This window comes from Amaranthus tricolor, chromosome 16 (genome assembly GCF_026212465.1).
Source record: "Amaranthus tricolor cultivar Red isolate AtriRed21 chromosome 16, ASM2621246v1, whole genome shotgun sequence".
NCBI classification, from domain to species: Eukaryota; Viridiplantae; Streptophyta; class Magnoliopsida; order Caryophyllales; family Amaranthaceae; genus Amaranthus; species Amaranthus tricolor.
Window position 1 is genome coordinate 41567 of NC_080062.1, and position 10830 is coordinate 52396.

A 10830-nucleotide genomic window follows, 5' to 3' on the forward strand; every position below is an offset into this window, starting at 1 on the left:
TATCTTCGCATTATTTTCATAATTAATTTTTTCAAATCAAGCTGGTTCGTAATTGATTAATATGGAATAGATGGTATTGAACTAGTTTAATACAGGTTACGTTCACTATTTAGGGGAAATGAAAGAAAAAAAATATTGTTGCAGGCCACCAGCAAACCGCCACATGAAGTGGTGGTTTACCAGGGATCAAACTGCCACATGAGATGGCGGTTTGCCTTGACCAAACCGCCACTTCATGTGGTGTTTTTGTGCTTTATGTAAACCGCCATTTCAAGTGGCGGTTTGGTCTGAAAAAAAAAAAGACTTTTCCACGTGGACGGTATTCTGGGAAATTCTTTCCCAAATTAGGTAAAGTGGGAAATTTTTTTTTTAAAACATTATTTAGGGAAATAACTCGTGTTTAACACGTTAATACTACTAGTGCTTTTTAATTCTCACACACATACACGGTTCCTTCATTTGTAATTGTCACATGGGTTGACATCTTTTTCTTTTATTCTTCATTCTCATGTTATCGTTTCTCACGTTTTGATTTTAACCACAACTGTGGATTTCTACTTTTATTCTAACTATGGCCTACTTGGCAGTTGCCATTCGCCAATGCCCCCATAATTTTAGCATTATTGTATGTTATTCATTTTTATTTTTTTTAGTCAAATTGTAGTATGTAGTGCTCCCTTAGACCCAACGCGCCTGCCTCACTCACCTAAGTCCATTTGACCCCAAATAATAACACACGCGGACACGGCGAATTCCACGCTTCTTCATAGACTATAAAAAAAAAAAATCTACACTATCCATTAAATCAAATTTGTATTTGTTGTTACTTGTGGATCCGTGGGTCTTTCAGTTTTAGTTTTGTTAATAATTAGTTTTTTTAAGTCATTGACTTAAAATAAAAAAATTTATATACTATTAATTGTATTATTAATCTATTTTATTCATGTATTAATGTATATGACACTATTTGAAAACCAAATGATAGAAGGAAACACTTTAAAAACTCAACCGAAAACATACTATATAAACCGGCTCCCGAGTCCTGCTGGTTAACTGATAACTCCCCCCATTAACTGATCATCGATACGGCTTTCCTTATTTCTCTCCCTTTCATGGATTCTACCATACGTTGTTCCGTTATTATTATCGGCGCTGGAATCTCCGGTTATTACTGCGTCTTTTTCTTCCTTCTCTTTTATTTTCTTCTTTTTACATTTCTCATCCTCTGTTTTCCTTTTTCTCAGGTTTATCGGCGGCTAAACATCTCGCAGATAATGGCGTTGAAGATATCATCATCCTCGAAGCTTCCGATTCAATCGGTGGTAGAATTCGCAAACAACACTTTTCCGGCCACACGGTCGAACTCGGAGCCGGTTGGATCGCCGGCGTAGGTGGTAAAGATACTAACCCGATTTGGGAACTCGCTAAACGGGCCGGCTTACGTACTTGCTTCTCTGATTATAGCAATGCTCGCTATAATATCTATGATCGAGGGTTCCATTTTCTCTCTCTTTGATAATAGCTGAAATTTATTTCACTTTTTTAAAAACAAAATTTTATTGTATTAGTTTTTATGAGCTGACATTTATTAAATTTTCGCAGCGGAAAAATATATCCAAGTGGAATAGCTGCTGACTCGTATAAGAAAGCTGTTGACTCCGCAATTCAACGACTCAGTGTTAAAGAAGATGGTTTCTCAAATGAGCATCTCAAGTAATTTCGGAGTAAACCTTTTCATTTCGTAATTTAGAATAATGGAGTGCTCCTATAAAACTATCACATGAATATAATATAATGCGAAATGCTGCGATTATTAATATTCCCACAAAAGCGTAAAATTATATGCTGTTCTTCTCAAATTTTATTATAATTTGATTTTATTTTATTTGAGCAGGTCGCCGAAAACACCTATAGAATTGGCAATTGATTTCATCCTCCATGATTTTGAAATGGCTGGTGAGTTATCCCTTATTGTTTCAGTCACTTTTTATAATTTTTCATTTATCATGTATAAGTTTTGATCATATGGTATGCGATTAAAACAGTTGATGCTCTGCTAATAAATTATAATTATACTTAGAAAGATATTTCATCTTCTTTGTTTGAGTCCAACTTTCTAGTTTTGATTTGACAATTGAACAGATTTATGAAACTAAACTTAAATAATGAAAAGCTGTATTGTAAAATGCAGAAGTTGAACCAATATCAACATATGTTGATTTTGGAGAAAGGGAATATCTTGTTGCTGATGAACGAGGGTATGATCATTTGTTATACGAGATGGCTGGTTCATTTCTTTTGACATCTGATAATGAAATTTTGGATAATCGGCTCAAACTTGATAAGGTATAAATATTTGATCTTCAATTTTAAGGAAATACTGTATACTGGTTGATTACATATAGAGTATAGTGGTCACTACTAATAATATGACAATTAACTAATAAATCGGAACGATAAGAGCCAATGATATCTTTGTTGAATGAAAATCTTGAAGATCAAATCTTGAAGCTAGGCTAATTAGTAATTTGATACAAGAATGACAATTTAGCCTGTTTTTATCTTTTGCATGTATAAATATTTAATTTTTAGCTGGGAGGCGTTTTGAGACAATGATGTCTTTGTTGAATCTGTAATTTTGTTGCTTATCAACTTATCAATCTTTGTTTTTTTTCATAAAATGGGTAAGTCATCAATTTATTAAACAGTGTTTCTTTTAATTTGTTTGTTTTTATTGGATGCCCAAGTGCCTATATCATATAAGAGATGACCCATTTTAAATATTCCTCGTCTCAATAATAATTTAGCTTTATATTCTATTTTAGATTGTCCCAATAAATATGTTCTATTTTTATTTTTAGACACGATTTCATCATTTTTACTTTCTATTAACTCTATATTAGTTCTAAATAAATACCCCACTCACTACTTTAACCTATTATATCTAATTTCTTACCCTCCATATTAGGATGAATGTACCATAAAACACACACATACACACACACACACATATATATATATATAGTCAAATTTCAGTGAGAACCAAGCTTATATGAGAACCGTAAGAACCAATCTCTTCAATAAAAACTGTTACTTTTGTTTTTTAAAAATCTGGTACTTTTTAGCAAAAAAGTGTTACTTTTAGAAAAAGTAATAAATACAAAGTAACATAATATTTTTCGAAAAGTAACACCTTTTATATTAAAAGTAATACCTTATTGTGAGTTTTTTCAGATTTTTTTTCTTAAAGTAATAATTTTTTGCCTAAAAGTATCACCTTTGTTTTAAAAAAAAGTAACACTTTTTTGTGAGGTAGATTGGTTCTCAGGATTCTCATATAAGGATATATATATATATATATATATATATATATATATATATATATATATATATATATATATATATATATATATATATATATATATATATATATATATATATATAGGATAAAATAAGAAGAAATTTAAAATGAGAAGGGTGAGAAGGACTTTTGTTTGATTTTGTTTGGTTACTATATATACAAAAAAGATACTATGTTAAATTAAGAACATTTTAAAAATCAATTCATAGTTACCTTTCTGTGTAACATAGTTACTTTTATAATTATAAATTTTTGGCAATCGTGATCATAGATTTTTTTTATTTTAGTGAAATCAAGGGTGTAGAGTCCTTCTTATCCTTCTTATTTTCAACCTCTTCTCAATGGATCCCTCCCCTATATATAGGGGAGGGATCTATTGAGAAGGGGTTGAAAATGAGAAGGGTAAGAAGGACTCTAGACCCTTGATTTTACTAAAATAAAAAAAATCTATGGTCGCGATTAAGCCAAAAAATCATAATTGTGAAAGTAACTATGTTACGCAGAAAGGTAACTATAAAATAATTTTTAAATGTTCTTAATTTATAACATAGTATCATTTTTTGTATTTATAGTAACCAAATAAAATCAAACAGAAATCTTTCTCACCCTTCTCATTTTAAAATCCTTCTTAGTTGATTCTATATATATATATATATAAAGTATATCTAGTGTATTTTTAAAGGATCAGATTCTATGTACCATTAATATCGTGTTGTTGTATTTATGGCTAGTTTAATAACTAGTTTAAAGATATTTAACCAATAACAATGGCACAGATGACAAAGATGATGTTGATGAGGATGTAAAAATAATCAATATTTCTCCATCCTCTTTGGATTGCATCAAAGAGGAATTGGTGTATTTTTAAGAAAGTGGTAATAAATGAAGAGAGAGAATGTATTGTGTGAATGAAATTAAAAGAGAATTAAAATGTATGGATAAGATTAAAAGAAAACAGTGGGTCATTGTCATAAATAAAAATGATGCAAATTAAATGGGACGGACCAAAATGGAAAATGATGCAAATTCAAAGGGATGGAAGGAGTATTGTAAATGATTTTGTCACGGATTGAATTGATAACTATGTCATTATTAGCAAAGAGTTAAAGTGACAAGTTGGGTTGTCTTTTTTGGTAGTAATAGAAGTTGATTTTGTTTCCATTATTCAACAATAACCTGTGTGTTGTAGATATAGGGTTAATTTTACCATGATGTAGCTAAGCTAGCTAGTAGTCATAATGGGTCTCATCTCTCATGCATTGTCAGATGATCTGATTTGATATCTGAAAATGAAGTTTTATGCTGTAGGCTGTATCTAGCTGGGTCGGTATGTCTTCGAGAGTCTTGACTCTTGAGCATCATTTTTTTATCTCAGATTTGCACATGCGCACATCAAATTAACCCCTTCTTTCCTATTAATTTCCATTAGATCATGACCCAATATAATAGAACCTTGTTTGACCTTTCCATATTGTGATTCTTGATCATATACTGTGATCATTCTCATCTTGAATCCCCTACGTTGTAATTCGTTTGGTAGGCCCTGGTTGCCCCTGCACTAGATTGCATTATCTTTTACTGTGTCTGTGCTCATGTTTGTATGTTGTAAAAGGTTACGTACTTAACTACTCCTGCTAATATGATGAAGTGTCAAGTCATACTTAAATCGTGCAAGTCAAAGGAGGAAGGAGCTTGTCCTCTTTTTTTTCTCTCTCTCAATTTGGTTTTAACTTTTTCTCGAGAAACTTCTACTTGATCCATGAGATTTGATTAAAGTTTCGATCTAAAAGTCTATTATAGAATCACCCTAGATAAGAACATTGTGCAACACTATTGCATTATGTGAACGTGTATGTCTCACCATTCTCATTTTTATTTGTCGAACAACCATGATGAAAGGAGAGGTAATAACCTCACTTAAAGATCAAAGTATGAAGTTTAAGTGAGAGTTTATGTTGTGTCAAGTATAGGGATCAAATATGCATGGATGTGATGAATGAAAGTAATAACGTAAATAATCAAGGCAAAGATTTAAGGTGGTTCACCAATCTGGGCCTACATCCACTATCTAGCATAGAATTAATATTATGTGTTTAAAAAAGAGAATAGAAAACTTGAAGGAATTACAATGGAGTATTGGTGTAGGGAAGAGAGGAGCTAATTAGGGAGTAATTTACATAAGCAAGGAAGTAGCTCTTAGACGAGACTTTTGGAGCACTTAATGAGCTCCTAAGGCTAATGTATTTATAGCAAATGATGGGTCTTTAAGTAGTACAAAGGGGGCGATAATAAGAGATGGACAGCAGCATGCATACAGGAGCAGCAGAGACCCTGCTCGACCTAGGCTTGACCATGTGTGGGTCGAGCGAGCTGCAGGCAGCCTTCTGCTGGCTTGCGCTGCTTGCCTTTCCTCTTTTATGTATACCCACGGTCTCCAAAGTGTCTTAACACCTTGATTCTTGGACTGATTTTTGCACTATAATCCTTCACATGTAAAGATTTACGCTATCAATAGTACCATGTACTATTGATTCCCATACAAACCAAATCACCAACATGTGATGGATCTTCTTCTAACTTACACTAACTAAAAATGATTAATTACCTTAATCATGTTTTGATTACTTGGTGATAAGTTACCTATAATAATAACACATGAAATGTGTAAATTTTATATGAGGTATCAAAAATTCAAAAAGGCTGGCCCTCCTATCATTGCTTCTTTTACTTATAGGTTTGTAGGATTTCTTTACAGTTTGAAGGTAACTCAAAATTTAACTTGATGGTGTATGTTAATTTAGGAAAAGCTCCCACTAACTCGATGATGGGGTCATTTCTATAGCTAAAAGTATAATCAAATCCTTAAAAAAATTTCACTATCGAGTATGTGATGATTATTGTGGTGGTCGCTTAAACTCTGTGTTCAATGAGATGATAGTATATTAATTGTTGGTGGAATTTGTCCCTGCAGCAAATATTTTATAATTGATACATCTTATCATCTCATATTCCTTGGACTTTGAACATGCAACTGATTTTGGCCAGGTTGTTCGAGAAATACAATACTCGAGGAGCGGCGTTACCGTAAAAACAGAGGATGGTTCCATCTACGAGGCTAATTACTTAATTTTGTCTGTTAGCATTGGTGTACTTCAAAGTGATCTAATTTCTTTTCGTCCACCTTTACCCGTATGTATTCTTCTTTATATTTGCAAATAATTCAGATATCATTACACTTATGATCCATTTTTCAGTGACATTTATGTTCCCAGCAACGACGTTAGTCTTAAAAGATTAAAATCGACTAAATATTTATGTTTTAAAATCTAAATATTACTCCAAATTTTATTCTAATCATCATAGTTTAGGAAGTTAAAAACTCTTAATTATTTATAGTAGACTCTTTCAATGTATTTGACCTTTGAAATCTAGGGCATCATTCAAAAACAAAATTGCACACTTGTACTTCATATTCAGTCCTCCTAAATTCTATTTTGCTGTAGTTGAGAAAACGTCTTTATTGTCACATAGTTTTGCACGTTTCTTCTCCAATCAACAGGTGTTTAGACCAGTGCACTCATGCATTAAGGCATTGATGATTTTTTGAGCCCTTTTTCTTGTAAAAGAATTTGTGTGAGACAGTCTCACTATGAGACGCACTTTATAAACACCGAACAATTATCATATGGGTTCCTTTGTTTTAAGGTCGCCTCACCGAGAGACAGTCTCTCACAAGAGTATCTCTTTTTGTCGGAGATTTTGTTCTCCCTAACTTATTTGGATCCATTGCTTTAGTTTTTTCCTCGTGAACTGTAATATTTATAAAATGAACCATTGCATCAAAACTGTTCTATTAATCAGCTTTACAAAATGTTTGTGTGTCAGTTAGAACGTACTAATACATCGGTATTGAATGTCTTTTCCAATTCAGTAAACATTTACACTATCGCTACCAGGTTATTAGGTCCCTAGTAGTCTGATCATCCCTGTCTAAGCTATGTTTTGCTGTGGGCTTCTCCAACGTGTGATTCTTAGCCTTTTAAATGGAGTAAGAGTGTAGGATTATCAACTAGCAAATGGTAGCACAGTTTGAACTAGTCAGAATTTGTAGGCTGTGAGCTAATCAACCAATATTTAACATCAGTCGTTGTCCTTTGCATTCTGCAAATCTCAGAGATTTTCTTTGTCCGTTATACTTTTAGCAACCCACAGGTTTCCTAGGTGGACTTGAAAGATTTCTCGTGACAAGCTTACAACTAAATTTAATTAGTTAATGTTGCAATCATTCATCACTCAACAGCAAATGTATATAAAACATTAAAGTTCAGATCGATCAATGATACTAGGGGAAAGGAATTTGGTGGGTGCAATACAGTATTGAGAATTGGACCACTCAAAAGTTAGATATTATCTTGTAACGTACATGAAGGCATCCTGTCCTGCCTTGTGGACCCATAAATCTGTCAGATTAGATACAATTATTTAACCATAAGTTTGATTATGACATACACACACGAGCCTTTCGCAGACTGAAAATCAGGGGATCTAAACTATGTAATCTTAGTGATTGTGGCCTAAAATTTGGTTGTTTGGGAAGAGCTTGTAGAAAACTGATGGGAGCTTATTTATTTCTTAAATCAGACGGTTATTGGTATCAATTGTTTATAACACTGGTGCAATTTCACATATATTAAAGATATACATGTTTGAAACAGAAGAGGAAGACAGATGCCATCGGGAAATGTGAAGTGATGGTATACACAAAAATCTTCCTTAAGTTCCCTTACAATTTTTGGCCATCCGGAACAGAAAAAGAATTCTTCATCTATGCACATGAGAGGAGAGGCTACTACACGTTCTGGCAGGTGTGTTTGATCAATGTATGCTATATCTAGCTAGTGGCTCTTCTTTTATTCCCGTCTTTTCCATTGCTGCATTATTAAATTAACATAAAGCGAAGTGTCAGTGCTCTCTTGGTTTTTTATCTTTTAACAATCATATCATTGAAGATCATCTTTTGTTTAGTCACAAAATGATGAACATAGTGGGGTCTTTTGATGGACTTTAAGTTCTTTATGGCTTCAAGTGAAAGGATAGAGTGGTTTGGTTTCTTGGAATGTTTGATTGCTCTCTTACTGATCCCTTTATTGAACACTAAAAATTCGTGCCATTATTTTATTTATTCCTGATTTAAGGATTCTTTGTTGCAAATCACATACTGAATTTGAATAAACAAGAAAGTAATCCAAGTATGCTAGTACCACAAATTACGGCTTAATTTTGGTGGTTTAGAGATAAGGTCAAGTCTTTTGATGATGCAGAATGTTGTTTAAAGAAATTAGTTTTCTATTTGAAGCAATGATTGTGTGCTTTTTAGGTTTTTATTGTTGCTCCTATTTTATTTTGGGGTATACAGTACATTGTCTAGCCTCTCTGTACCATTTTTAATGCTTTATGCAGTCATTTGTTTCCTTTTCTCTGTCAAGATTAGTTGAGCACTTTGGAAGTCTTCTGTGTTTTTAATTTTGATTTATAAGCATATATTTTAATGATTTACTTAAATCATGTACACTTTTTATAATGTGAAGTTGCACATGATGCTTGCTATTAAGGGTCAGTTGAAAACAATTTTTTTGTTTTTACAAGAGTAATGTCTATTATTTTATACATCCGACCCTCTAAAACTTGTTAAGATGAGAGCTTAGGCGAGAGTCACTTATATTGGGACAATGGAATGTTGTAAGCATTGATTATAAAGTTGGACAACTTAAGTCCGTTGATGTAAGCCTATCAGTTGATGTAATAACATATTTAACTGGCATACTTGCCTCCTTGTAGACAAAAACGATCGACTAACCCTGTCATTTATATCATGGTGTTATGGTTTATTGTTTGCACGTTGCTTGATGTTCACATTGTTTAATAATATGCATGACAAACGCCAGGATTCTGATCTTCCATAGCCTGATATTAATTGTGATTCCAAATTTTACAAGTCTCAAATTCTTACCTGGACTAGTTACTTTATATATTGCTTCTTGTCAAGAACAGCACATGGATAATGCGTATCCAGGATCTAATATTCTCGTAGTAACATTAACTAATGGTGAGTCAAAACGTGTGGAGGCTCAATCTGACCAAGAGACTAAGATGGAGGCCATGGAAGTCTTGAGAGATATGTTTGGTCCTGACATACCAGATGCCATAGACATTCTTGTGCCTCGTTGGTGGAATAACCGCTTTCAGAGGGGAAGTTACAGCAACTACCCTATCATTTCCAACAATCAGCTTGTACGAGACATTAAGGTACTTGAATGATCATAAATAGATCAAAGCATATATCATATTATTTGTATCAAATTTTCACATTACCTTCATGGCTAGCTATAACTGGCATGAGAATGCTGTCACTTGAATTTTCAGTTTGTCGAATTGCTGTTGGCAAATTAGCTCATTCACTGTTCATTTTGGTGCAGGCTCCAGTAGGACGGATTTTCTTCTCGGGAGAGCATACTAGTGAAAGGTTTAGTGGCTATGTTCATGGAGGATATTTCACAGGTACATGCTGTTTTCACAGCAGTTTAGCTATTGTCTGATAGTCTAATTTGGATACATTTCCGGTGAGGTAGAACATATATCTCCCTGCATACAACATGCATGTGCATTCCAAGGGCAAAATTTCAAAAATAACACTCTTACATATATGCAGGATGTCTGGAGTTTGTTTCTTTTGGAAAATTCATTTTTCTGTCGACTTTCAAGGAGAAGCCTAACATTTCTCATTTCTGGTGATGACAAACAGGTATTGACACTGCTAATGCTCTGTTGGAAGAAATGAGGACACAGACATTCGAACTAGAACCCTTGCTAGCATCAACAGGATCTTTGACGTTATCTCGATCTGAGAAAACGTCAAATATACACAAATATGAGTTGCCTCGGCAACCTTGGCAGCAACCTCGGAATGCCAGAAGCCATCTTATGACTGAATGGACCACTCACTGGTGAGCGTTTACTTTGTTCTAATGCTGCACCTGCCAAACAGAACAGCAGGGCAAGCTCAGGTGCACAAAGCACTTAGATCTCTGATATGGTTTGTCCCACTGAATGAAAATTAAACTTAACAGCGCAGGAATGTGCTGCAGCCAGCGTTGGGTGGTGTATTTGATGTAAAGTTATTCAAGTTCGAAATAATCAAGCGAAGCAAAATTGTCTTCAAATTTGGTGATAACCATATACAAGTAGAGAATATTGATGGAAGTGACGAGTTTTAGGTAGGGTTTTGTAGTTTTATGGATGTGGTTTACCTGATGTTAGATGCTAATCAAACTCGGCAGTTTACTTTTTTGTTTTCTTGAAAGACAACAGTGTAAGTTATAAACTTCATCGATTTGATTAATTCAAGGGAATTCGATTTACTGTATTGGGTATTCGCTTTTTATATACTCCATTATATGTTCTCTGTTCTT

The 10830-nt window shown here is 33.6% G+C and overlaps 1 protein-coding gene across 3 annotated transcripts; it reads left to right on the forward strand.

The window, feature by feature from the left end:
- The first annotated feature begins 813 nt into the window (after positions 1–813).
- LOC130802131 (polyamine oxidase 1) lies at positions 814–10784 on the forward strand. 3 transcript variants are annotated; one of them, XM_057666031.1, is made up of 11 exons: positions 814–1164; positions 1245–1494; positions 1603–1713; positions 1895–1956; positions 2192–2346; positions 6407–6550; positions 8077–8241; positions 9413–9667; positions 9838–9919; positions 10164–10365; positions 10489–10784. In XM_057666031.1, exons 1-11 carry the CDS (start codon positions 1113–1115, stop codon positions 10532–10534), a joined length of 1524 nt encoding a protein of 507 aa, XP_057522014.1. In that variant the 5' UTR covers positions 814–1112; the 3' UTR covers positions 10535–10784. The 3 variants fall into 3 exon arrangements, with proteins under 3 accessions (XP_057522014.1, XP_057522015.1, XP_057522016.1); XM_057666032.1 differs by having other exon boundaries at positions 8077–8226; XM_057666033.1 differs by lacking the exon at positions 8077–8241.
- Positions 10785–10830: the final 46 nt, after the last annotated feature.